Raw genomic sequence first — 27477 nt, 5'->3', positions numbered from 1 at the left:
ATGAGCAAAAGCAGAGGCAAGGAAAAAGAGCCCATGGTAAGTAGGTGAGGAACTGATGTGGAGGTCAGGGTTGACTTGAGGTAGGCATGGACCCCTTGTCAAGGACCTTGTTAGCAGCATCAGTGATTTAGGTAGGGAGTTCTAGAGAATTTAGGTTTATTTTGAAGAAAGATAACCCTAGGCCGGGTGTAGTGGCTCACACTTGTAATCCCAGCACTTTGGGAGGCCGAGGCAGGAGGATCGCTTGAGTCCAGGAGTTTGAGACCAGCCTGGGCAACATGGCAAGACCCTGTCTCTAAAAAAAAAAAAAAAAAAAAAAAAAAAATTAGCTGGGCATGGTGACGTGCACCTGTACTCCCAGCTGCTACTCAGGAGGCTAAGGTGGGAGTATCATTTGAGGCTGGGAGGTTGAGGCTGCAGTGAACCATGATCATGTCACTGCCTTCCAGCCTGGGTAAGAGAGCAAGACCCTGTCTCAAAGAAAAAAAGAAAAAAAAATCACCCTGGACAAGTGGATTGGAGGAACAGAGCCACTATCAACTTTTCCTTAGTCTACTACATTAACTTCCTGGTCTCCTGGGTTCCAATCAACCCATCCTGGGCCTAGTGTCAGAGCACTGTCTAAAATGATGTGAGCATGTAACTCTCCTGTTGTAACTTCAGCAGCTTCTCAAAGCTCCCAAATCTTCCAGAAGGCTTACAGCACCCTCATGATGTGGCCCTCTGCCTACCTTTCCCACCTGATATGCCCTCCACCCCACCATCCCAGGCTCTGGTCTTTTAGTTCCTTGAGTGTGCGGAAGCTGCCTCCTCCTCTCTCTGGCTTCTTTTCCTTCAGAATTCAGCTTAAATGTCACCTCAGGAAGGTCTTAACCCCCTGCTCCATATAAAATAGATGGTCCCATTATTTCCTACCACTATGTCAACCTGTAATTTATGTATTAGTAGGTTTAGTCCAAGATGTTACTCTAAACTGCACCATTTTGTAAGCTCCCTGCTATTCTGCAGACCTTGGTCAAAGTGAAACATTTCACAGGGGTTTGGGCTGTGAGAAACATCCTGCCTAACCACCCGACCACAAGGCAGACAAAGGCCCAACTAAAGAAACATCCCTCTCATATCTTCCTGGGCAAAGGTCCAAGGGACACCATGATGACATCCCACTGGAACAAGGGCCAAACCGCCTCATCATGAGAACATCTTTATATCAATATCCTGCTAGGCAGCAACCCATACTGCCCAGACCCCTACCGCCCATACCTATAAATTGCCCAGTCTGTAAGCAGTGGTGGGCACTGGCATTAGGCTGGTTCCCCACTTCTGTAGGTTATTATGCTGGACATAAAGCCTGCGTTTGCTGTCGAGCCGCCCTCTTTCTGTGTGTGTGTGTGTGTGTGTGTGTGTGTGTGTGTGTGTGTCTTTCTTTAACCCTTGCCTTCTTTTCAAAACCTAACACGAGTAGACAAACGTTCTTCCTGAAGAGCCAGATGGTAAATATTATTGTAGGCTTTGCAGGCTATAGCTCGTCTGCCCTTGTAGTAGGAAAGCAGCCACAGTCATACTTAAAGGAATGAGCGTGGCTGTGTCCCCATAAAGCTTTCTTTACGGACACTGAAATTTTAATTTCACATAATTTTCATGTGCTAAGAAAACATACATATATATTTTGTGAGATGGTGTTTCGCTCTCGTCACCCTGGCTGGAGTGCAACGGCGCGATCTCTGCTCACTGCAACCTCCGCTACCTGGGTTCAAGCGATTCTCCAGCCTCAGCCTCCTGAGTAGCTGGGATTACAGGCGCCCGCTACCATGCCTGGCTAATTTTTGCATTTTTAGTAGAGACGGGGTTTCACCATGTTAGCCAGGCTGCTCTCGAACTCCTGACCTCAGGTGATCCGCCCGCCTCAGCCTCCCAAAGTGCTGGGACTACAGGCATGAGCCACCACGCCCGGACAAGAAAATATATATATTTTTATTTTTTCCAACTATTTCAAAAGGTAAAATTCATTCTTAGCTCCCAGGTTGTCCAAAAACAGACGCGCAGGATGGCCAAGCACCAGAGTTTATCGTTTGCCCATAATAATCGGGTTGATTCGGCCAAGGTTTCCCTCCCCCAACACGGTGCGCACTGAGAAGCGCGAGGACCACGGCCCTTGGTTTATCACTGCGCACCTCACAAGGCGCCCAGTGCATCCGGGTAGCGGGATGCCGGTTGGACCAACGCGAGGGTGGGCGGGGTCTAAGAGCTAAGCGTTGGGGGCGGGGCGGGACAGTGGGGAAGAGGACGGGCCGAGTGCTGGCTTCCGGCGGAAAAGCGCGCGAGCAAGATGGCCACCACCAAGCGCGTCTTGTACGTGGGTGAGCAGGAGGGGTTGCTAGGCGGAGTCAGAGTGAACGCGACCCCCAAGGGTCGGGGCGTGGGGTGGGACGCATCTCTGAACCAGGAGGACGGCGAGCTGCTGTCAAGGCCGAGTCTCTGGCGGTAGTGCTGGCGATAGCTCTGGCTCTGCTTAAACTCCTTCCAAGGTTTCCCACTGTCCTCAGGAAAAAGTGCAGACTTCTTAGCAGTACGCACTTCTCCAGCTTCTTTGCTTTTCTTCCCAATTCGCTGGGTCTCCCGAAAAATGACCCACTTGCCCCCAAGGGTCAGGTTATTTCACACCTTTGGGCCTCTGCTTTTGCGACTCCCTTGCAGTGAACAGCCTTGCCACACACCTCAGGTGCGTGAACCCGAGACGGAATGATTATTCTGACTTCCTAGCCCGCTGAGCTCCAGCGGGCCCCGAGGAGCGGTAAAGGAGTATTATGGCCCTCCGGATCCTCTCGTTCATTTGTTTTACAAACATTCAGTGCAGCGACGGCTCAGCCCCAGCCCCTGCCATAAAGGAGTTCCCAGACTAGCCAGAAAAAAAGTGGAATTACCTCAGTAGCACACTTTTGATAAGCGCTGTAGTGAGGATGGATCATGATAATATGGGCCTGGCTGCGGGACAAATGACCCATCCATCTGGAGAAGCGAGGGCAAATTCTGGATGCGGCGATGCCAGAGCTGATGAGCAGGAGTTAGCTACGTAACCGAAGCAGAGGCAAGGCCGTTCACTGCAAGGGAGTCGCAAAGGTGTGAAATAGCCTGACACTTGGGGGCAAGTGGGTCATTATTCGGGAGACTCAGGAAATTAGGAAGCAAAGCAAAAAAGCTGGAGAGGTGGGTACTGCTAAGGAGTTTGCACTTTATCCTGAGGACAGTGGGAAGCCTTTGAAGGAGTGTAAGCGAAAAGTTACGGGTTCAAATTTGCATTTTCCTAAGATCATTCTAGTTGGCTTTGTGGAGTTGATGGAATGGAGGCAGGGAGGTCAGTTGTGAAGCTATTGCAGTAATCCCAGGACTAGATGAGCATCTGAAAGAAGGGCGAAGAGAGGAATATTTTTCATAAGTATGGGTGGGCAGAGATGAGAGGGGGATGTTTGTTTACCCAAAGAACTGAATGGAAGGGTCCTGTCCCCTGGCTAGCATGCTAACGGGGCTGCAAGGACTTCTGCAAGAGTATGGAGATCAGTGGCTCAGAAGGCCCTTGGCTTATTTGCAGGTGGACTGGCAGAGGAAGTGGACGACAAAGTTCTTCATGCTGCGTTCATTCCTTTTGGAGACATCACAGATATTCAGATTCCTCTGGATTATGAAACAGGTGAGTTAGTGTCTCTCACGTTCAGAATCCTCTTACTAGGAAAATACCTTAAAAAATTAAAGTCACATCACAATTCTAAATATGCATTCTAAATATGGTTAGTATACACTACAGGTAAGTTCAGGAAGGTGCCTGGTGACAGTGATCTCGATGGAGAAGGAATGTTCTGAGGCCATGTGGTTGTGAACTCTGAATACTTTCCAGAGTCTTCAGCTGTTGGGTTGAGATAAGACAGATTTTTCAATAGACCAGTAGGGAGATAGGTTTGAACTACATTGAGATTTGAATGTTGTTTTAATCTACCTGATGGGTACCCCATCCCACCTGCTCCTTCTTGCAGCTGTGCTATTAAATGAGGCAGCGGGAAAGCCTAGCCCCATAATGGGGGTGGGTGAGGGCGGGGGTTCTTGGCCTCTGCACCCCTGGGTGGGTTTCCCATCGATTGGTATCACAATCACAGTTCAGTTTTCTGTTTACCTTTGTTGTCATTTTTAAGATTATAGTTTTAGGCCTAGTTTTATCATCAACCTTGCATATGATTGTTAGCAAAGTCTTTAAACTCTCTGGGCCTGGGGAATCTTTATTTGCAGAATGATAAGGTTATGTTGGCTTTCTAAGGGCCTTCTAGTCTCTGAGTTCTATGATAAACATTATTGTGCTTGGTCTTTCTAGTTAGTTCAGCATTTTCCTGAAGATAAAGACTGACCATCTTTATCAGGTTTTAGGATTCATGCTTTATGCACAGTTGATGCGCAAAATATATATTTAGATAGATAATTGATAGGTCAAATGACTTTATTTTTCTAATTGCTTTGCATGCAATGGTTAAGGTTTTAAGTTTGGCTTTCGTAGAATAATTGAATACTTATCAATTAAAAATACAGTTTACTATTCAGCTATGTCCATTAAAAAAACAAAGTTTATTATTGCTTAAAATATTGTATAAGAAGAATCAAGAATGAGATTCCTTCTTCCTAAATAGTGATTGGATAGAACTTCTGGTGTTTGGATACGACATGTAACTGACTTCACTTTGTGACCATCCTGTTTCTTCCCACTACCCCACATAGTAATTACTTGTTTTTGTTTTTCCATTTTGTAGAAAAGCACCGAGGATTTGCTTTTGTTGAATTTGAGTTGGCAGAGGTGAGAGTCTGTGTTACTAGTGTCTAGTCCTTGGTTTGTGATGTTGTTACTGATTACAAAGGAAGCTTTTCACCATTTGGTTAGGTTGTTGGGCCTTAGGCTGATGCTGCCAGAGAGATCAGAAGTAAGTGCTGTTCTAAGGAAAGCATCTCTCACATAATCAGACTGGACTGTGAATAACATGTCAGACCTGCCAGGCCCTCCCATTCTTGCCCTGCAGAGGAGCTAGCTCCTGCACCCCTGTTCATTGAGCATTCTTGCCTGGAAGTAGTGATTATTTCTTGTGCCTTCAACTAGATGGCAAATTGTTGCACCACCAGCTCTAAAATCAGCCAGGAAGTGCTCTTTGTTAGAAACACGCAAAACCTAGGCAAGAAATACAGAGGTGGCATTTTTCTGGATTTTTGCTACTGAGCATGTGTTTAGACACCATAAGAAGCATTTGGCTGCAAGCCTAAACTTGTACCTTTGTCTTTCCTTGGCAGGATGCTGCAGCAGCTATCGACAACATGGTATGGCTGGGAATCTTAATTCTAACTAAAGTTGCTTTTTGGTGGTACAGAGGCTCCTTATTCATATATCAGTGTTCTGGACTTCCAAAGTTACAAGGTTGCATGGGGAGGTAAAAATTGTCACGTGAAAATATTCACTTTGAATTGATCACTTATAAAATTAGTTCTTACTCAGACTCCTTCGCCATTTCAGAATAATGTAAGTCCTCATCATCCTTGTTGACCAGTCTCTCACTGGCTCTCCCATGTTTAGGATAATTTGCAGACACAGTGCAAATTGATTGCACAGTGTAACCGCATATTTTGCAAAATAGCAGGATTTCATGAAGTGTTAGACCAATTTACAATTGAGAAGAGAAATTTAACTATGGCAGGTGCAAATCACTGATACAAATGATTTGGATATTCTGGAAAGGTCCTTGGGAAAAATGATGATGCTCTTTAGTATTTGTGCCCTCCTTGAGATCCTTTTAGTTTTCATGTCTGATAAGAAGTGCAAAGATACCATACTGTTGATAGAATTTTGTTGGAAAAATAATACTTCAGTGCCTGTTACTTTTCTTTCTTTCTTTTTTTTTTTTTTTTTTAACAATCTTGAACTCATGAGTTCAAGACTTCTCAGCTTCTCAAGTAGCTGGAATTACAGGCTCAAGCCAACAGGGCTACCTGGCTACCTGTTACATTTCTTTCTACCAAGTTACATTTCTTTCTACCGATTAGTGCATAGTTAGTCCTGAATATTAATTGTAAGAAACTTGTTTTTATTATTTTTAGTTTCATCACAGTAATTTCCCAGTCAACCTTTAAAAATTTTTCAATTTTACCACGAAATCTTCATCACCACTTCAAGTGGAGTCACCTTAAATGACCTTTCCTGGTACCGATTATCTTTGGATAATGAGATGTTGTTTTATTTGTTGTTCTGTTATCCATTCACCAAACATATTCATCAGCTGTCAGAGATCATTTTTCTTTCATTTCAAAGCTTATCTTGACTTTTGAAGGTGAACTCAAATACTGGGAAACTGCATTTATTTTTGTAATTTTGGAGTGTTCTGAACCCAGAGTTACTTTTGGTAATACAGGTCTTTGTGTGCTGCTATGAAAGAAAGGGGTGTGAGTTCCCTGAAACCCACAGGTGGCTTTGGGGTGGCTGCATAGCTTACTGGTAGAGGCCCAGGGATTAAGGGAGGACAAATCATGAGTGTGTCTCAGAAGTATATGGAAAGCTGGCTGGCCCTCTTTTAACCTAAGAGAGTTTAAGCAGCTGGATTTTCAATCTTTTCAGAATGAATCTGAGCTTTTTGGACGTACAATTCGTGTCAATTTGGCCAAACCAATGAGAATTAAGGAAGGCTCTTCCAGGCCAGGTGAGTAGGAGCAACTTCCAGATTCCCTGTGATGTTCTGCAGTTTGGCCTTAGTTGCATTTTTTGTCTCTATTTACTTGGAAGTAGATGCTAAATGCTGCTTCCTGGTAGATAGGAGTAGATGATGGTTCACATTGGGAAGGGCATGCACCACCTTTTTAGAGAAACAAGTGAGTTTGAGCTTCTCAGCAAAGCCAAAGTGATTGTTTCTGTTATGAGAGAAATTCCTGCCTGAGCTCATCTTTCCCAGTTTTCTTGATATTCCATTCCTGGGGTCTCCATCAAGGGCTGAAATCAGCAAAGGCTACACCTTTGCTTTCGGCATAGCTATTTTCCTTAGCCCTACTGAGAGCTGGACTTCAGGGCCGACATTCTGGATGAGAACTTTCCTTACCCCTGGGAGTTCTCAGTGGGGAATTGTCTGGCATACAGGCCACATAGCATCTTCCACTTTGCTGACCAAAGCAGCTACTTTTCAGTTCAAGCTGACAGCTTGAATGAACATTTGTTTGATTCTTTCCTTTCAGTTTGGTCAGATGATGACTGGTTGAAGAAGTTTTCTGGGAAGACGCTTGAAGAGAATAAAGAGGAAGAAGGGTCAGAGCCTCCCAAAGCAGAGACCCAGGAGGTGAGAATGAAGCTCCTGCTTCCAGAGGACAGGCCGGCGCTGTCCACAGGAGACTTTTTTTTTTTAAGTTTTAATGGAAATTTGCCAATATGTATATCAAAGTGGAGGGAATGAATGATGAATTCTTAGTACTTTGGTAAAGTCAATATTGAGTTCTTAGTACTTTGGTAAAGTCAATATCGAGTGAATTCAAGGGCGAAACTTTGGGTCTCTTGTCCATGTTGTGTTCTATGTGATGAGTGTCTCAGCTCTGCTCAGGTATGGATTTGTGATTATCAGCTGACAGGGAGGAAGCTGAGGTGCCCCTCTTCACCCCTCCTGATCAGTCCCCCTCCTTCACTGAAGAGTTTGCCACAAGGGTCGTGGTCTTCCTATTCCTGTGCTAATGGAGGGGAGACAGAATAGGGTAGTGTCCCTTCCTTCAACCTGTACATGGGTTCAGGGTTCTCCAGTCCTACGAGAACCTGCTGGGGCACTTCCCCCTGATTCTCAGCATAGTCTCTGACAGTTGCTTCCTGGGCGTCCCCTCCTCTGAGTACTTTGTGAATGTTGTCATTCTTCTGTATTTCTTTCTTGGCTCATGGTTTCTCTCTCTTCTCTCAGCTGAAACAGTAGCAGTCTATCTCTAGTTTTATGCAGCCTCTGTTATGCTGTTGACCTTCATGGTCTCTTTCTAGTCCTGAGCTTCAGATATTTCTGCCTGCAAGTCTCATGGGCAGCTTAAGTTTGCCTAAAATGGATTCTTCCACTTCTCTAATCCTGTCTTCCTGTGTTCTCAATCTTGGCTAATTTGCCACCATTCATCCACACATTGACCCATGCCAGAAATTTGAATGCAAATCAGAACTCATAAAGTGGCCATCACAGTCAGTGGAGTCCCCCTGGATCATCCTGTATCCTCTGCTTAGTCTTACCTACTTGGAGCACAATGCAAGGCCCAACACCTTCCACTGTCTTCTGAGCACTTAGGCCTGAGCAAGAGGGCTGCCCCCTTGCTTCCATGTAGTCAGCCAGTGTATATGCAGGGCCAGGCACAGAGGGACGAGGTGGTACATGGATGGGTCTGCCTAACTAGAGGACAGTGGGTGGGCTGGAACTGGCATTTGAAGATACTGAGAGTTGTGGATCATGGACCAGAAAAGTGCTGTTCTGTAACTGTGAAGCAAGAGGAGGAAGCAGATGCATCTGAGGGCAAGCATGATGAGATAACACGCCCGTGTGTGGGGCTCAGGTTAGCCATTGCTGAGACCTCCTGTCGCTGGGCATCCAGCTGGGTACTACGGCCATGGCTCCTGCCTCCTGCAGCCCTATCAGGGCCCAAGGCCTTCCCCGTCAGCACTTGCTCCAGCCTATGCACTGGAGTTGTGTTCTGGGTGGGTGTGTAGAATACTCGCACTCCTACTTAGGGCGTCAGGGAGCTCTCTCTAACTAGCAATTTCTTCTGCACCTAGGGAGAGCCCATTGCTAAAAAGGCCCGGTCAAATCCTCAGGTGTACATGGACATCAAGATTGGGAACAAGCCGGCTGGCCGCATCCAGATGCTCCTGCGTTCTGATGTCGTGCCCATGACAGCAGGTGAGCAGGACGCTGTGGTCAGAACGGCGGGACGCTGGTGGCTGAGCAGTGAGCCTTTCCCAGGTTCTTACTGCTTCACTTCTTGTGTCCTTGATATTGCTTCTGACCTAAGTTGATTTGAGGCATCTCAGATCCTGGGATCTAGTAACAGATAAGTCAGAGCAGGTGTTTTTGAAGCTTTATAAGTGCTGGCTTACCGTTTTTTAATCATTTTTTAAAAATACAAGTAAATAATGTATTCTTTTTTTTAAAGAATAGCATATACATATATTCCAATAATATTTAAGACAATAAATTGAAAATTCATTTTCCCCTCTCTACATCCAGTCCTCAATTCTAGAAGTAACTAGTGCTTTTATTGAGTATTCTTTGTAATTTATTAAATATTGACTTATATTCTCTTTTTAATCTAAATTTTATTATCTAGACATATAAAGAGTCAATTCAGTTTCACAAAGCTTGTTTTGAAAAAACAGTCGTCCCCTGGTGCTGTCCCTATGCCCTGCTGCCAACACCATTTGCTGCTCCTCAGAGGAGCGGATTTCAACTCTTAGGTGTTTTGGTTTTTATTTCCATGTTGATAACAGTTTTATATTTCTACTTCCTGTTTTCCATTTTAAACATTATCTTCTGATTTTCTACTTCAGAGGACAAAGAATTAGTTTTTTAAAATCCCCTTCCCTGCCCCCTCATCTTCCCTGTATAGGTACCATAATTTTGGTTAGGTCCTAAGTTATTTTAACAATGTAAGCATCATGTGATAACCTCCTTTCATGCACAGCATTTTGTTTTGCCTGGAATTGATAATTGCCTTGTTTTTGCATAGTTTTCTGTGTAATCATTCCTGATTTTCTCCCAGACCATCCTGCTGGGGGCTTTGCATCCAGGTGTCTGCATCTTGTTAAGGGGAGATGAGGGCAAGGCTGAATTCCTCAACATTCAGTATATAAACTTTCACATAATCTCCATTTGTCATTATGGTACCTCAGCCCTCACTATGCGTAGGATGTCCTAGTCCAGAGACCCTCTGCTTTAACCTACCAAAGACTAGACCCCCAGCTGGCTACCAGGTTGGGGAGGGGTGGCCCCCAGCTGCAGAGTCTGGGAAAGGATCCCAAAGATTAACCACTTTCTTAAATGGGCTTTCAGCCAAACTTACTGTCTCCAGGATTACCTGCACCCTTTCCTCTGAGCTTTTGGAGTGCAAATTGAGTTGCTTCTTGGCTTTTACCAGCTTAAGATTCAGCTTTCTCGGGTCTGCTATATCATTTAGGACTCATCTATTTTGTTTTCTAACTTCAGAAATTTTGTTGCTGTTGTCTCTTCCTCCCTGCTTTTTAAGTTTATTTTTTGGCTATTTTAGCCACTTTAAAGTGTTTGTTAGCAGTAATTACTCTGTTCGAAATTTTTGAATCATCCTAAACAAAACCACTTATTAAAGGTACCTATTAAATAATAACTCCCCATTTTCTCCTCCCCTTGGCTTCTGATAACCTCTAATCTTTGTGTCTATGAATTGGCCTATCCTAGATTTTTCATGTAAGTGGAATCATACAATAGCTGTCCTTTTCCGCGCCTTGTTGATTTTGCATAGCATAATGCTTTCAAGGTTCATCCTTGTACCATGTATCAGTGCCTCATTCCTTTTTGTGGCTGAATAATATTCCGTTGTATTTGGATAAATATCTTGTTCATTCATTTGTTGATGGGCACTTGCACATTGTTTTCACCTTTTGACTATTGTAAATGCCTGTGTGAATATCCACATGTAAGTATATGTTTAAATCCCTGTTTTCAATTCTTCTGGATATATATGCGTAGGAATGGAAATGCTTAGTCATATGGTAACTCTGTATTTAACTTTTTGAGGAAATGCCAAACTATTTTCCACAGTGGCTGGACCATTTTACATTTCTACCAGCAATGTATGAGTGTTTCAGTTTTTCCACATCTTCTCTTTTTTTTTTTTTTTTTTTTTTGAGACAGAGTCTCGCATTGTTGCCCGGGTATTGGCTCACTGCAACCTCCGCCTCCCAGGTTCAAGTGATTCTCATGCCTCAGCCTCCCGAGTAGCTGGGATTACAGGCGTCTGCCACCATGCCCAGCCAATTTTTTGTATTTTTAGTAGAGACGAGGTTTCACCATGTTGGCCAGGCTGGTCTCAAACTCCTGACCTCATGATTCGCCCGCCTCAGCCTCCCATAGTGCTGGGATTACAGGCGTGAGCCACCATGCCTGGCCCACATCTTCTCTTAACAGGTGTGACATGGCATCTCATTGTGGTTTTTATTTTTATTCCCTACTGACTAATGATGTTGAACATCTTTTCATGTGCTTGTTGACCATTTGTATATCTTCTTTGGAGAAACATCTTTTCAAATCTTTGGCTTATTTATTAACTGGATTGTTTTTTTTTTTTTTTTTAAGAGACAGGGTCTTGCTCTGACTCCCAGGCTGGAGTGCAGTGGTGAGATCATGGCTTACTGTAACTTTGAACCCTTGACCTCCAGTGATCCTCCTGCCTTGACCTCCCAAAGCACTGGGATTACACTGTGCCTGGCCATTTTGTTGTTGAATTATAGGAGTTCATTATATATTCTGGATATTAAACCCATGTTAAATATGATTTGCAAATAAGCATTCTCCCGTTCTGTGGGTTGCTTTGCCCTCTATTGGTACGGTTCTTTGATGCACATCTTAAATTTTGATAAAATCTAATTATTTTTTCTTTCACCTCTGCTTTTGGTGTGACATTTAAGAAACCATCACCAAATCCAGAGTCATGAAGATTTGCCCCTATGATTTCTTCTAAGATCCTTTGGTTTTTCTTTTAAAAAATCAGTTTCCTACCAATTTAGTGTGGTTTTGGAAGGGAACAGAGCTCGAACATGTATATTCAATCCCCCTTCATCAGAATCTCCTATAGTCCTGGCCAGGTGTGGTGGCTTACACCTGTAATCCCAGCACTTTGGGAGGCCAAGGTGGGCGGATCATCTGAGGTAGGAGTTCTAGACCAGCTTGGCCAACATAGTGAAACCCCATCTCTACTAAAAATACAAAATTAGCCAGGTGTATGGTACATGCCTGTAGTCCTAGCTACTCAAGAGGCTGAGGCAGGGGAATGACTTGAACCCAAGAGGTGGAGGTTGCAGTGAACTGAGATTGTGCCATTGCACTCCAGCATGGGCAACAAGAGTGAAACTCCGTCTCAAGGAAAAAGAATCCCTTATAGTCCTTACAAGGTTAGTATCACAAAGGTTTATAATGAGTATCTCTTATTTTAAAACAAAAATATGAACATTAAACAAAAGTTTTTTCGAGGTTTTGTTTTATTTTGTCCTATTTTTTAACCCCAGCGCTTTTTCCTTTCTCAATTCCAGAGAATTTCCGCTGCCTGTGCACTCATGAAAAGGGCTTTGGCTTTAAGGGAAGCAGCTTCCACCGCATCATCCCCCAGTTCATGTGCCAGGGCGGTGATTTCACAAACCACAACGGCACTGGGGGCAAGTCCATCTATGGGAAGAAGTTCGATGATGAAAACTTTATCCTCAAGCATACGGGACCAGGTAGGAGCCAGTTGGCATGTGGTGATGAGGGAGGCTGGGCAAGGGTGGGATGGCCAGGCAGGATGGAAGGACAGGTTGTAGTTCTGGCTGACGGACACTAAGAGTCTGGAGGAGACCCAGCCACCAGACATAGGAGAACCATGCAGCCTTGCTAGGGTGGAGTTGGCTTGTTGACATTCAGGTACTGTTCATCCCCCAACCGTGTCCACAATTCCTGTTAGCCCCGCTTGGATTCTGTGGTCTGCTGTTGCAGGCTCTTATGCTTTCAACCCCACTGCTCTCCCTGCCCTCACCATCAGATTTACTCAGTAAAATCTCTGTGGTTAGTCCCCCAGCAACTAGAGAAAAAACACAGAATTGTACTGAACAATCCCACTTGAAATTTGTAACTATAGTTCTTAAGGGGACCCTTGCCAACCTGACCAGATTTCCCTACTTGATGCTCAGTCCCAACCGGAGATGATGTGTCCATGCCTGTCTTCACTTCTGAAGCCCTCATGTCATCACCTTCCCACCTCATCTAATGCTTCGCCTCCTGCATCTCTCCACTCGTGCATGCTCTTTCTTCCAATTACAGGGGATGAGCTGTCTCTCCTAGGCCAGTCTCTCCACCTGTGGACTGGATCCTTTCCCTCTCCTCTACTTAGGAACATGGCTTCTAAAGTTGTCCCCTTCTTGTAATCCATTTCCCCTGCTCTGCTAGATCAGTCCATTAGCATGAAAGCATGCAGTTATCAACCTTTAAAAAAAAATCTTCATCCGGTTGCCGGGTGCAGTGGCTTAGTCCTGTAATCCCAGCATTTTGGGAGGCAGAGGCAGGTGGATCACCTGAGGTCAGGAATTGGAGACCAGCCTAACTAACATGGAGAAACCCCATCTCTACTAAAAATATAAAATTAGCCGGGCGTGGTGGCGCGTGCCTGTAATCCTAGCTGCTCGGAAGGCTGAGGCAGGAGAATCACTTGAACCTGGGAGGCGGAGGTTGTGATGAGCCAAGATCGCACCATTGCACTCCAGCCTGGGCAACAAGAGCGAAACTCCGTCTCGAAAAAGAAAAAAAAAATCTTCATCCTTGTACTCTTGTTCCCTCTCCAGCTATCACCCATGCCCCTGGTCCCCCATCTTTTTTCAAGAAGTAAAAGCATAACTTCTTGAAAACATGGTACAGACTTGCTGCCTTCGCGTTTTCTCTAATCCCTTCTAGGCAGACTTCTAGTCCCATCTCGCCATTGAAACCACTCTTGCCAAAAATACGAGTAGCCAGTTCTTGGCGATCATCTTATCCCACCTCCCAGATGTTATCCCACCTCCCAGGAGCATTTCATACTACAGGTTGAGTGTCCCTTTCCTGAAATGCTTGGGACCAGAAGTATTTTGTATTTTGGAATATTTGCATTATACTTACCAGTTGAGCATCCCAAATCTGAATATCTCAAATCTGAAATGCTCGAGTGAGCAGTTCCTTTGAGTATCATGTCAGTGCTCATGAAGTTTCAGATTTTGGGGCATTTTGGATTTTGGATTTTCACATTTGGGATGCTCAGCCTGTACTAACTCTGTTCTCCTTGACTCCTTCTTCACTTGGCTGGCAGGACTCCTGCCTCTTCTTGTCTCCTTTTACCTAGATGGCTGCTTTTTCTGTCTTTGCTGTCTCCTTCTTTTCCTGACCCTTAAACACTGAAGTGGCTCAGAGCCCATTCTTTTGTTCTCCAGAAGCCTGTTACCCTGTGCTCCGTTTTTCTAACTGGTGGCTTGTAGGGCCCCTCTTTACTATACTGAACTGACATGTGTAGGTGATATAGCCCACTGACCCACATCGTTATTTTAAAAATCAGTATTCATCTGTAACTATAATAGGGAAGAACATCAGAGGAAATAAATGAATTTGTATAATAATCGAATATGTTTCCAGATGTACATGCTTAAGCACAGCTGTGTCAGAACACAAAGTGAATTATTCAGGCGTCTGCCCCTGTACTAAAACGCAGCAGTTAGAAATGCAGACGAGAGTGTCAACTGGATACCACTAGCAGTGATGCTATTGGTGATACGGCTTTGTGAAATGGTAGATAAAGTTGATTAGAGTCCAAAGTAAAGAGTAATCTGTTTATTTACATCGTAGTTACATTCCTAGAAGATTCCATGGAAAATCAAAAGCACTCCAAAACTTTGGGCTTATATGTATAATGGAATTATGTTTTAGGTGCAGATAACTGTAAACACATTTTTTACCTATACCAATATCTGACAGGATATTTGTTGTTTTGTTGTTGTTTGGTTTTTGTTTTTTTGAGACAGGGTCTCTTTCTGTTGCTCAGGCTGGAGTGCAGTGGTGCAAGATGGCTCACTGCAGCCTCAACCTCTCCAGCTCAAGCAGTCCTGCCTCAGCCTCCCAAATAGCTGGGATTATAGGTGCACGCCATCCATAATGCCAGGCTAATTTTTAAGTTTTTTGTAGAGACAGGGTTTCATTATATTGCTCAGGCTAGTCTGGAACTCTTAGCTTCAAGTGATCCTCCCACTTCAGCCTCCCAAAGTGCTGGGATTACAAGCATTAGCCACTGCGCCCAGCCTCTAGCAGGATGTTTGTAAGGGCCAAGAGGATATGAGACAATTCATTGTGCCAGACATTGCAGAACATCTAGCATTCCAGGCCCCCACCTGCTAAATGCCAGTAGCACCCCCACAATATTTCAGACAGTCAAAAACACTTTCAGGCCAGGCACGGCGGCTCATGCCTGTAATCCCAACACTTTGGGAGTCTGAAGTGGCAGCCCAAAGCCAGAGGATCACGTGAGTTCAGGAGTTCGAGACCAGCCTGGGCAACATAGTGAGACCCTGTATCTACTGAAAAAAGAATAAAAAAATTATCCAGGTGTGGTGGTGCACGCCTGTAGTCTCAGCCGCTTGGGAGTTGAGGTGAGAGGATTGCTTGTGCCCCAGAGATTGAGGCTACAGTGAGCTGTGATGCACTCCTGTACTCAGCCTGGGTGACAGAGTGATCCCCATCTCAAAAAAAGTAAATTCAGATTTCCAAAGGTTTCCTAGGGACAGGACACCAACCCCACTGAGAAGCAGTGCCCTAAGCAGTCACACCCGGTCCCAGGGCTTTCAGCGGTATCTCTGAGTTAAGCTTGTGCAGACTGGCATCTGCATGCTGATGGCTCCCTGAGCTCCAGACTCCTGTCCAACTGCCTGCCTGTTGTCTTCACTGGATATCCCACGAGCATCTCACACTTTACATGTCTAAAACAGCTCTTGGCCTTCTCCCCTAAACTCTTCCTCCCCCTCTTCCCTGTTTCAATAAATGACTCCACCATCCACTTAGCCGCTTGATCAGAAACTTAGGAGTCATTGTGGACACACACACACATACATACATGTACACATACACACACAGACACACACATATACATGTACATTCTCTTATGTGACAAATGTCCATGTTACCAGGCCTCACTGTGTCATAGCTGTCATTTTGAATGGCTCTTTTCCACTGATTGTGAGCTCCACCAGAGCTTGGACTATGTTCTGCTCATCAATGTTCCCAGGGCTTAACAGGGACCTGGTTGCCAAGTAGACACTTAATTGTTAAATAAATGAATTAATGAAAGAACAGACCAGTATAAAGTGATTGAAACACCTCACTTACCATTTCACTGACTATTAACTGAATCAAAGATAAGGTGGCCGCATTTGCATGTGATCTGTGCATCCCCGAGTCTGAGCCTGACTGGCTGAAGGGCTGTCAACAGCCTGCACAGACGTCCTTTAAGGGCTGGTAGCCAGGGTTCGGGGAGCTGATGGTTGTTCTCTCCCTCAGGTCTACTATCCATGGCCAACTCTGGCCCAAACACCAATGGCTCTCAGTTCTTCCTGACATGTGACAAGACAGACTGGCTGGATGGCAAGCATGTGGTGTTTGGAGAGGTCACCGAAGGCCTAGATGTCTTGCGGCAAATTGAGGTATGTGGCCAGGAATGGGCCTCCTCCTTACTCAGGCCCGAGGAGCACAGCCCTGTGGGAGGGCTGGAGAGTCTCTGTGGCCTGAGAGAGATGGCCAGGGGCTGTGTCCAGCGGGAGGGGCTGCTGCTGCCCTGGTTCCGGGGTGGAAGTGGGCAAATGGGCAGGCAGGGGTTGGTATCCCTAAACCACTGTTAGTCTCCGGCCTTACTCCCTCACTTCTATTCTGCCACAAAGGCCCAGGGCAGCAAGGACGGGAAGCCAAAGCAGAAGGTGATCATCGCCGACTGTGGGGAGTACGTGTGAGGCGGCACTCTCTCTGCTTCCCCCTCCGCTCTTGACCCTGCATATCCAGGAAGGAACTGCCAGCCTCAGAGGAGGCAGCACCGAGGGTGCCTGTTTGAAGTGAGCAGCATTTGGGATATGTGCCCTTCCTCAGGGTCCGCTTGGAGCAGCTCCTCTGCAGGCACAGCCTGGACTATTCCCAGGCGCAGCTGTGGGCCCAGGAGCCAGCTCAGGTGCTCCCCTCCACCATGGGCAGGCTGTGCAAAAAGCCACTGGCTTTTCTCAGCATTTGCTGCTGGGCCTCTCCTGGGACTACCAGTGTGGCTCTTACGTCTTTTCTTTGCTAAAATAAACCCTAGTTCTTATATTGCTCTTCCTGCTAGTTCTTGGGAGTTGTCAGAGATTGTGTCTGTGGCTAAGCTGGACCTCTGAGGCAGGCTGGTGAGTGGGGAGAGCAGAGCATCTTTTCCACAGCTTTCATTTCCTCCCTTGGGCCGATCCCCTTAGATGTCAGGTGATGTATCTTCACACCAGGCATCGATGTCAGGGCAACGGAAATTAAAGACTGGAAAGTTCCGGTCTTCTGCTGCGTCTGCTCCTAAACCCAGCTGCCGGTCTTACAGCCAGCAAGTGTACTCTCAGTGGTTCATTTGTTTATTTGTTCACTTTCACCCTACAGATTTTAAAAAATGAAATTTTTATAACTCAAAGTGCCTTCTCTGTGCCAAGTACTATGCCTATTTGTCAGGAGACAGGAGGCCAACAAACTACATGTGCCTAATCCAGCCCACTGCCTGTTTTTATGAATCAGGTTTTATTGGAACACAGCCACGTCCATTTATTTACATATTGTCCATGGTGGTTTCTTACTGCAGTGGCAGAGGTGCGTAGGGGGCTATAGACACAATACAGGCTATGGTCCCTCTATTAGGGTTTTCTAGAGAAGCAGAACCAATAGGATGTGTATATATGTAGAAAGAGATTTATTTTAAGGAACTGGCTCAAGCAGTGGTGGGAGCTGGCAAGTCTGGAATCTGCACAACAGACCAGCAGGCTGGAGACTCAGGAAAAAAACTGATGTTGCAGTTCAGCTCTGAGGCAGTTTGGAAGCAGAATTCTTCCTCCAGTGATCTCAGTCTTTTTTCTCTTAAGAATTTCAACTGATTGGATGAGGCCTACCCACATTATGGAGGGTAATCTGCTTTACTCTCTACTGACTTAAATATTAATCCATCTAAAAAATAGGCCAGGCATGGTGGCTCATGCCTATAATTCCAGCACTATTGGGAGGCTGAGGCAGGAGGATCACTTGAGCCCAGGAGTTCAAGACCAGCCTGGGCAATGTAGAGACCCCCATCTCTAGGGGGAGAAAAAAAAGCCAGGTATGGTAGTGCACACCTATAGTCCCAGCTACTCAGAAGGCTGAGGTGGGAGGATCGCTTGAACCTGGGAGGTTGAGGCTGCAGTCAGCCATGGTCATGCCACTGTACTCCAGCCTGGGTGACAAGAGGGAGACCCTGTCTTGAAAAAAAGAAACCATCATCACAGCAACATCTAGACTACTGTTTGACTAAAAACTGGATACCATGGCCTAGCCAAATTGACACACAAAATAGACCATCACAGTCCCAAGGCCTAAAATACTTACTATCTGAGCCTTTACAAAACAGGATTGCCGGCCACTGAAGAGAACAAATGGTCCCACCCCCTGCTGAGCTCACAGTCTGGCTCTCCTGTGTGCAGCCACTTCTTGGAGCTGGCTTCTCTCCACTCCCCCTCCAGATGCTGGTCAGCCAGGCGGTTGTAAAGAATCTCATCTGCTGAAGGCTTTTAGCAGGGACTGAGCCCTATAGCTGTTGGACACCTCCTGTGGGTTGGGTCACTCAGACCATTCAGAATCCACTGAGCTGAGCTTTTGCATCTTGGATTGAGATCTGGATGAGCCAGGAGGCAGGAGAGGCCCCGTGGTCCTCATGACCCTAGGATAGCTCTTGCTGAGGGATGGTGGCATTCTGCCCTACCTCTGGCTCCCATGTGCCAACTGGACTTTCTGAGCTCCAGCTGCTACAGTTGACTGAGTTTCAGGCTCCACGTAGCTGGGATATACTACATGGTTACCCCTCACCCCTATGGAGCTTCCAAAAGAGACCCTCCCTCAAAGCACAGCCCCTTCTCTGAGTGCAAATAATGGCCATCAGAGGTCAGTCACAGGTGTTAGGCAGGCATCTGTGAAGCTGGGGATGATAGCACTGACTTCAGTGCTTGGACGAGAACCAGGAGAGAGTGTGTAGAAAAAGCACAGCCAGCCTCCCATAAAAGGACAGACTCCTGTGACAACCTTGTCACTCTGTTCCTCCCTGATACTCTGGGGAGGTGGAGGCCAGTGGGCAGTTCTGAAAGCTCAGCAGGTTTGGAGCCATTGGGTGTGGACTCCTCTCCCAGTGTTCCACCTGGGTGTCCACAGATGTTATTGAATGCACACTGGAACCCTGCACAGGTAAACTGAGGCTTTAGTGGCGTGACTGCCAAAGGTCACACAGGGTGGTTTGGCAGAGCTGGGATTAGAAGCCCAGCCTGTCTCTCTTCAGTAGTAATGGAGTCCTGGGAGGTTTACTAAGCTTTAGCCTCAATCTGTGGCGGCAGGGTCCACAGCCCTGGGGAGTGACACAGTCATGGTCCCCATGATTGGCCAGGACCTGTGTGGAGAGACACAGGAGACAAGACCCTGCTCTTCCAGGCCAGAAGGGAGGGGAGCCCCAGAGCTGGGCAGCGGCATGCCCCACAGCCTGGCCACCTGCTTCGGCTACGCACCATGCAGCAGCTGCGCCTGGCTGCCTCGGGAAAACTCTGACCTCTCTGGGAAGTGGAGCCAGTGGCTCTGTGGGTGTCCTTTCCTGCAGCCTGGAGAGCAAAGCGGCTTTCCCTGGGACTGTGTGGCTCCTGTCCCAACTGGCCTCCCCATTCCACATTCCCATTGCTGGACCAGCACCAGGACTGGGCACAGGGCTTCCTTTTGCTGATTCATTTCCCTCCTAACTCATTCAGAGTTGAGCCCCATCTGAGTCCCCACATGCTGGCCCTGAAACAGTTACAAAGGCTGAAACCAGGGATGGCAGGCCCAGGATCAGTGCTGTGGCTGTTGGAGTGTCCTCTCCAACAGCATGACAGCCGCCTCCAGGTGCTCCCAGCATCTGTTGCAGTCATGGCAGCCTCACGGCAACCTCTGAAGAAGGAATTATAGAACCAACTTTTTATTGTTGAAAATGGACTCTTGTAGAGTTCAGTGATGGGAAACTAAAGTAGAAAAAGCACATCACAAAGAAACATATATAGTACAGTGTGATCCCAATTTTGTAAAAATATCTGTAATATGTAAGCATAGGTATTTGTATATCTTAAGAAAAAAAGCCTAGAAATAAAGTCACAAAAATATTAATAGTGTGTTTATTTGACTTGTGGGACTGTAGTGATTTGAATTGTATTTTATTTTTTATATATCCCACTTTCCTCCAAAACTGCATTATTTTTTTGAGAAGTGAAAGACATTTTTGAAAAAGGGGGTCAAGTGTCCATCCAGGGTTCCTTTCAAAAAGGGGGCCAAGCAGTTGACCTGGATGGGCAGTTCCCCCATGCAAATTGCCACCCAAGACACCTGGTGGGTACAGACCTCTCTCAGCAGGACATGGGATCCCAGTGTCTGGGAACACAAGAGCAAAGTTTCACAGCCACTGCCACAAGTGACACTTGCTAGGCCTTTAAAGGCTATAAGAATACAAGTCCTGCCCTCTGAGGGATGCCATGTGTAGATTGTTTAGGATAAAGAGCACAGCTCTGAAATAAATACATCATCACCTGCGGAACACATTTTGGTTTAATGGACAGACATAGAAGTGGCTCAAAAATAAGCAAATTCATTTGTAATAATACCAGCAAGTACCTATTGTTAAGCATTTATATGTCAGACATCCCAAAGATTTGTGTACATATTTAGTCTTTATAATAGCTTTGGGAGGAAAGAACCAATATCATACTCTACAAAGGAAGAAGCAGAACCAGGATTCAAATCTATTTGGCACCAAAAATCTGCCTCTTGCTACACTGCCTCTATTCCTGTTTCTTTGGACCTTTTCCAGAACATGTTACTTCCCTGCCTCAGTTAGAAGTTAGTGACTACGAATCCCCTGCTGACTTGGCCTCAAGGCCAGTATTGCACCGCAAGGACCAAGACTGCTGGGCATTCCTCTTTTGCCTGTTGTATGCGTCCTCTCTTCCTGTCAACTGTCATTGATTTCTCATTGCTGTCAGTAGATCTGAAACAACCACCACCATCATCCTTCCAACCCTCATCTGGTGCAACGAGATAAACAGGCCATGCCCTAAGCAAAGAAAAGGGAAATGGTGGTATCTGTGCTGCCAGCCTGGGCCACCCGCTGCAGATGCACATGCTTGGCTCAGCAAACAGATAAGGATTAAATTCATGGACTTTGTGTTCATTCACAATTGTTTCATTGCTCAAGGGATTTTTCTATTTTATTTCATTTGGTGACTATCTGGATGATAAAAGTTGCTGAAAGTCTGATGGCCAACTAGGTAGACAAAGCCTTATGTTTTTCCATTGTTCTCTATGAACCAGGAGGATCACGGCTCGTATTGGTTCCTGCTATGCACAGCTTGATTAATGGGTAAGGTGTACTCCATATCTACAAACCTTCAGGTAGTTTACAGACATTCTTGGTGCACCCCTAACTATGCCAGATCATTGGCTGGGCACTAAAGATACAGGTGGAGTAAAAAATTAATTGTCAAAATAACTGGCTAATTTAAAATTTACAATTGCCTAGAAGACCATCTTTGATGTTAAGAAGGAACAATTAAGTAAATACTAGGATGGCAAACAGGTTCCATAATTTCATTTTGTTGAGACAACAGTTTTGCTCATGTCACCAGGCTGAAGTGCAATGTTGTGATCTCTGCTCACTGCAACCTCCACCTCCCAGGTTCAAGCAATTCTGCCTCAGCCTCCTGAGTAGCTGGGATTATAGGCATGCACCACCATGCCCAGGTAATCTTGTATTTTTAGTACAGACGGGGTTTCACTGTGTTGGCCAGGATGGTCTTGAACTCCTGACTTCAGGTGATCTGCCTGCCTTGGCCTCCCAAAGTGCTGGGGTTACAGGTGTGAGCCACCATGCCTGGCCAGGTTCCATGTTATGTGCCAACTCTGCTTCGTGACAGCCACCAGAGCCCCACATTCAGGGTTATGAGGCTGCTTCTGGCTCACTATGAGGAGTTGGTAGACAGATTCTTTGGCTGAAGGTTGTTTGGAGATCAAAAAGTGCAGATAGAAAATGGAGGCCCAGATAAGGAAGCCACCTACAAGGCAGGTCTCTTCACCTCCAGGCCAGAGCTGAGATCCCTGTGCTGATAGGGAACTCTCCAACTTCCAGACAGCCTGGGGCTGCCCTTTGCGTACATGGGAGGGTCTCTTCCTCTGCGCTTGCACATGGAGGCCCTCCCTGGTCCAGGTGGAGGGGCTGCTGTCCCGCAGTGTGGCCCCAGCCTCCACCCCTGCTGCTGGACCAGCTCTCCCCAGGCCCCTCCCTGGGGGTGCAGCACGTGAACTCCAGAGAGGCGCATCCTTGGGCCCATGGGGAGGTGGAACCACTCTGCTGGGCTGTGCCTGTGGATGGGGCGGGCGCAGGATCTGCTTTTAATGACACAGTTTGGGCAGCTGGACTCTGTCTATTCCAGCAGGTAAATTACAGGCTTAGCAAGTCAGAAATCAAGTAAACACTCCAACTCCCAGTGGCTGCTCCAAGGAGAACAGCAGTTTCCGAGAACAGCAGAGGCTGAGACAAACCTCTCCACCCAACTCAGCCTAATTACTACTTGTCATTCCCTGAAAAGGACCTTTTCTTTGACTCACAGGCCCAAGACACAGGACAGGGCTGCTGGGCACCCAGGGTGACACTGACTTTGGTGATCAGCCTGTTTTTGATGGCCCCTGGCCTCGCCCCAGACCCGGTCACAGGCTGCCCATGTTGCCGATACATGCTCGGGCAGGGATGGACTGCTCCTCAGCATGGCAGAAGATGGCAACCAGGTTTCACTTTACATCATATCTGTTGGCAGTGGCTGTGCTGATCATTTGAAAATTCCACTCAGATTTGGAAGAAAAACATTCCAGATTGATTACTGATGTCTGCCATTCAGAGGGGAAAGGGAAATGATGGCATCTGTGCTGTGCATTGTCATCCTGGGCCACCCAATGCAACCACATGCTTGCTCAGCAAAGGGAAAACTCCACAGAGCTGAGCTCCTGGTGGGGCAACATGGTGGCAGATAGATGGGTCAATTGGAAGCCCCAAGATTTTTCTGTTTCTCCAAAGTAAAATGTCCATGCACTTACATGTCTTTCCTAGATGGCAGAGGCAAATGCAAAGCAGGAAGACAAGGGAAGATAAATGCTATTGGCTTTAGCCCTAAATCATGCTGTTCACTCAGCTTTTTCTTGAGTTGACTCCACATGTCTACCTGTGACCAGTGGATCAGTGCTTCAGATCCATGAATATACAATACTTTAGGGGGTATCCAGTTTTATACCCCACCTTGCACCTCGGGCAGGCAATGGGGAGCCAACCAGACCCTGACTACACACACCACACCCTGTGATGGATGGTGAAGAGCTCAAGGTGGCCAACAGTGGGCTCCAGGTGCCTCTCAGGTCATTCCACATCTATCTCACGACCTGAGCCAGTAAGGGGCATGGATAGGACCTCAGACAGGACTTCTGTGCCAACCCCAAAGAACCAGCCAGGACATGCCGCCGGGAGAGGCATTTGCATTTGGGTAGAACACTGCCTGATGATTGAGACCACCTGGGCTGGAAACAGGACAGTCACACAAATGCCTAGCAGGGCAAGGGGAGCATAGGAGCCTGGCATGAAGGAGAAAGGGTCATGTACATGGTTGTGAGGGTCCTCCCTGGCAATGCCCCGGCCTGGGGTCTGGCTGGGTTTGAGGGTTTCCTGCTTCTGAGGGGCCCGATCCAGATGAGAAGGGTGGCTGCGGCTGGGCCGGGCGGGTGGACTCAGTGGCAGCCGCAGGCCTTGACCACCATGTTGCGGTGCTTGCGCAGGATGACATTGTTGCTGCTGTCATAGTAGAGCACAGAGGTGGCGCTCAGCTTGGTGGGTGCACAGCACACCTTGGGGACTGCGTCTGGCATCATCAGGTGCACCTGGCCAGGAAGGGGGCACAGGCAGGGGCATGAGCCCAGTGGCCTCCTCCAAGGACCCACCCAGCCCCACCCCAGCTCCACCTGCTCCCTGCCCTGGCCATCTCCAGGCCACATGGGAGCAGCACAATAATAATAACTATTAACAGGAATAAGAGCAGCCCTCAGGGCTCCAGGAGTGGGAGCTGTAGTAACACCCAGTGCCCAGGGAGGGACACATGGCAGGGGGTGTGGGGCAGGTGGGCAGGGTGCTAATGAGGGGCCTGGAGTCCCAGGCCAAGGGCTCAGACTTCCTCCTGGGGATAATGGGAAGGAGAACTGCATGGCCAGGTTTGTGCCTTAGTGAGGAGCCTGGAAGGACCACTTTCTTCTTTTGGCCCTTCGGACCCCCAGAGGCTCTGCCTCCCACACCCTGGCCTCCCTCCCCAGGCTCTGGGAGGCCAGGCCTCGGCCCCTCTCCTGTGCTGCTCCTTCTCCCAGAGGACTGCATCCACCCTCAGCACTTCAAGGCCCTGCACGTGCCCGCACCTCTCCACTCCCCAGGCTCAGCTTGGACCTCTCTTCTGAACTCCAGATTTGCGGATCCTGCTCCCCTCGCCACTTCTGCACTTGGGGTCTAATGGGGCCTCAGCGGAACATGGAGTTCCTCCCGCCCTGACATCATAGCCCCCGCCTGGGAGGCCTCCTGGATGACTCCTCTTGCCTCCTCCCTTCCCTGGGAGCAGCCCCTGGCTCAACCTCCACCTCCATGCTGCCTTGGACCACCTGCCCCGTCCAGCTGCCATCACCTGTCAGGTGACCACAGCAGCCTTCACTCATCCCCTGCTCCTCCACCTTCCACCACCACCCCCACCCCCAATCCCAGCCTCCCCCAGCAGCCAGAGAGAGGTCCTTCTGGAGGGTGACGTGGACCAGAACACTGCTTTGCTAAAGAGCTCCGACAGCCTCTTGGGTTACTTGGAATAAAACACCTTCATTCAGACCCCCAGGCCCTAAGGGAGCCGGCCCTGCCCACCCTGGTGTCACCTCCCTCCACCCTCCTCCCACTCACTGCACCCAGCCCCTTCTCCCTGCTGGCCCTGAACCTGCCAAGCTCACTCCTGTCTTAGGGCCTTGGAATTGCTCCTTCTGCTGGAACATTCCTCCTCCAGCTGCTGACTGGCCCCCTCCTTCTGTGGAGAGGCCAGGCCCAGTCTCTCCCCACTGATGGAGCAGCCACTCTGCTCTTCCTCACAGGAGGCGTCACCTCCACAGTTGTTTTGCTTTGGACAAACCAACAAACCAATAGCCTCCCCTAGAGCGCAGCGCCTGTCTGTTTGCTGCCCAGCAGGTTATGAGTGCTCACTTTAGTTGAGCCCCTGAGGGGCAGGGGCAAGGGCAGAGGAGATGGAGTCCGGGAGCTGCAGGTGCAGTCACCTTCCCGCGTGCCTCCCACACATGCAGCCATGAGAACCACATGGCATAAAGGGTGGCTGGGCCGGGCCCCCCCACGTGTCTTCATCATCCCTGGGCCTTTCCAAGGAGGCGGCTCCAGGTGTCCAGCAAACACCATTTGACTGCCCAGAAAGGAAGCATTATCATAGGCTCAGAGCAGCTTTTGGTAATTTCTTTCCTCTCACACCAAGGCATTGTGTGCGCACGTGTGTGTGTGTGTGTTTTAATTTTTATTTTAGAGACAGGGTTTTGCTGTGTTGCCCAGGCTTGTCTTGAACTTCTGGGCTCGTGTGCTGCGATTACAGGGTGAGCCACCGTACCTGATCAAGGCATCACCGTTGAACCTCCTAAGGGGAAAACATAAGGCTGTGCAATACCAGGAACTGGGATTCTAGGTAAAAAGTTCTAGAAGGAAGCCTCAGTGCCAGAATCCACAAACACACAGAGCACTCAACAGTGAGCAGCACCAGTGATCCCATCAGAAACCTGCTTTTGTCCTTTAAGGTTGCCCCAGACACCAAGGCATCAAAAGCCAGGGGATCCAGAAAAAACACAGATGGCCAAGAGAGAAACTGGGGGAAAAGCCAAAAGGTTGAGAGCCACACCATCTAGAAGCTTCCTGCCTGGGGTGCGGCACAGGTGGGTGAGTGCACACGCACACCCCACACACTGTGCGCACATATCACGGGCGGTCAGACTTGCCAGTGTACTCGGGGGCCCGTGTGTTAAGATCACACAGCCCCCACACAGTGTACACATCTGTTTCATGTGCTGTGCCTCTGAGCGCTGCACACAGGTGTGTAAGTGTCCCACAGGAGTTTGTTCGGTGCATAGAACAGGCATGTGTACACGACTGTTCACGTATGTCCGTGTTTGGGTGCGAGTCTACGTGTAGTGTGGCTGTATAAGGACCAGTTCCTGCAGAGCTGTGGGAAGTTAGCGACGTTACTGACTGTGCAGACAAAGCCCCCTGAGACGCGGAGCAGGTGGCCTCACTGCCCTCCCAGCCAGCTGGACCAGACCCCTCTCCAGAGGGCCGGGCAGGATGGGCACGGTACTGACCAGGGACTGCAGGATGGCGTGGTTGGTAGCGTTCATGCAGGAGTCCAGTGGGAAGGAGCACTCCCCCTCACAGTAATAGGCCGAGTAGCCTTGGGGAGCGATGACCCAGTCCTGGGGGGCAAGGGAGAAGGTGAGTCCCATCCATGTGCCCCTCCCTGAGCCTCAGGGCCCAAACCCATCCTCCAGCCCTGCAGGGCCGTCTCCCCCAAGAGGCTTGAATCCACCCAGGAACCCCCGGCAGAAAAGGCTGGGCAGGAGCTCAGGCCCAACATCCCCCATATCTTCACTTTGCGTCCCCTCCCCAGCCGGCCCTCCCTGGTCGGCCCTCCCTTGCCCATGCCTCCCAGAGCTGCAGTCGTAGCCAATGCAGGGAGGTCTCAGTTACCCTGCGGCAATGCTGACAGCTTAGTTGGTTGATTCAGTCTTCATTTTCATGGTTTTAAAAAAAAACAAAAAACTGAACAAAAAAAAACCCTTTCTCACCATATTCTCACTTTAGAAAACTTGGAAAACACAGAAGAAAAAAATACATAAGAAAATTGAAGTCACCCATGATTCTATGTCCTCCCTATAGATTCACTTCTGATCTACAGGTGGTGATTGTCATTTCAGAAACAAGGAGAGTCAGCAATTACCAGCCAGCCGAGGTCCTGGAAGCTGACGTAGAGCTCGTGCCGACGGCAGACCTGCCGGCCGTGGGAGCCGTGGACGTCATCTGCAGGGACAGAAGGGGCAAGGTCTTTTCTGGGGTTCCTGCTGTGTGCAGCTACTATGGGGTACCAGGGTGGGGGATGCCCTGATGAGCACATTTGTCAAATAAATGAATGACAGGAAACCATTTGGTCTCATAAAGCCCATCCCTGGAACTCTGCTTGTACCATGACCCAGCTCAGAAGCCTGCCATGGCTCCCAATGGCTAGAGTGACACTGTGCCCAGTCCTCCCCTGTCCTTCAGCCTATGAGCGTCTTTATGCTCCAGTAAACAGCCCAGCAGGACCCTCGGCCATCCTGTGCC

At 47.9% G+C, this 27477-nt stretch overlaps 2 protein-coding genes across 6 annotated transcripts in view; one reads left to right on the top strand and one right to left on the bottom strand.

The window, feature by feature from the left end:
- Positions 1–2246: 2246 nt before the first annotated feature.
- PPIE (peptidylprolyl isomerase E) lies at positions 2247–27300 on the top strand. 5 transcript variants are annotated; one of them, XM_054681642.2, is made up of 10 exons: positions 2247–2357; positions 3587–3685; positions 4788–4831; positions 5317–5343; positions 6632–6713; positions 7240–7340; positions 8792–8915; positions 12296–12481; positions 16305–16447; positions 16682–17094. In XM_054681642.2, exons 1-10 carry the CDS (start codon positions 2327–2329, stop codon positions 16748–16750), a joined length of 906 nt encoding a protein of 301 aa, XP_054537617.1. In that variant the 5' UTR covers positions 2247–2326; the 3' UTR covers positions 16751–17094. The 5 variants fall into 5 exon arrangements, with proteins under 5 accessions (XP_054537617.1, XP_016815271.1, XP_063638310.1 ...); XM_016959782.4 differs by lacking the exon at positions 16682–17094 and adding an exon at positions 27075–27300 and having other exon boundaries at positions 2261–2357; XM_063782240.1 differs by lacking the exon at positions 16682–17094 and adding an exon at positions 25905–26039 and having other exon boundaries at positions 2261–2357.
- The window catches only part of BMP8B (bone morphogenetic protein 8b), a 32001-nt gene continuing 25106 nt past the window's right edge, over positions 20583–27477 (bottom strand). Inside the window, exons 5-7 of the mRNA XM_016959777.4 lie at positions 27098–27177; positions 26463–26573; positions 20583–23969 (exon numbers count right to left, since the gene is read on the bottom strand). Coding sequence (XP_016815266.2) covers positions 23820–23969; positions 26463–26573; positions 27098–27177 — 341 coding nt within the window. The 3' untranslated portion in view covers positions 20583–23819. The remainder of the gene's footprint in view (positions 23970–26462; positions 26574–27097; positions 27178–27477) is intronic.

This window comes from Pan troglodytes, chromosome 1 (assembly GCF_028858775.2).
Source record: "Pan troglodytes isolate AG18354 chromosome 1, NHGRI_mPanTro3-v2.0_pri, whole genome shotgun sequence".
NCBI classification, from domain to species: Eukaryota; Metazoa; Chordata; class Mammalia; order Primates; family Hominidae; genus Pan; species Pan troglodytes.
This window is presented reverse-complemented; position numbering and strand designations above follow the sequence as displayed.

Excerpts from the sequence above, each read along its gene's own strand:
- PPIE (XM_063782240.1), top strand. The coding sequence starts at position 2,327 with ATGGCCACCACCAAGCGCGTCTTGTACGTGG. Across the intron at positions 2,358-3,586 it reads CAAGCGCGTCTTGTACGTGG|GTGGACTGGCAGAGGAAGTG; the intron begins GTGAGCAGGAGG and ends GCTTATTTGCAG. Across the intron at positions 4,832-5,316 it reads TTGAATTTGAGTTGGCAGAG|GATGCTGCAGCAGCTATCGA; the intron begins GTGAGAGTCTGT and ends TTTCCTTGGCAG.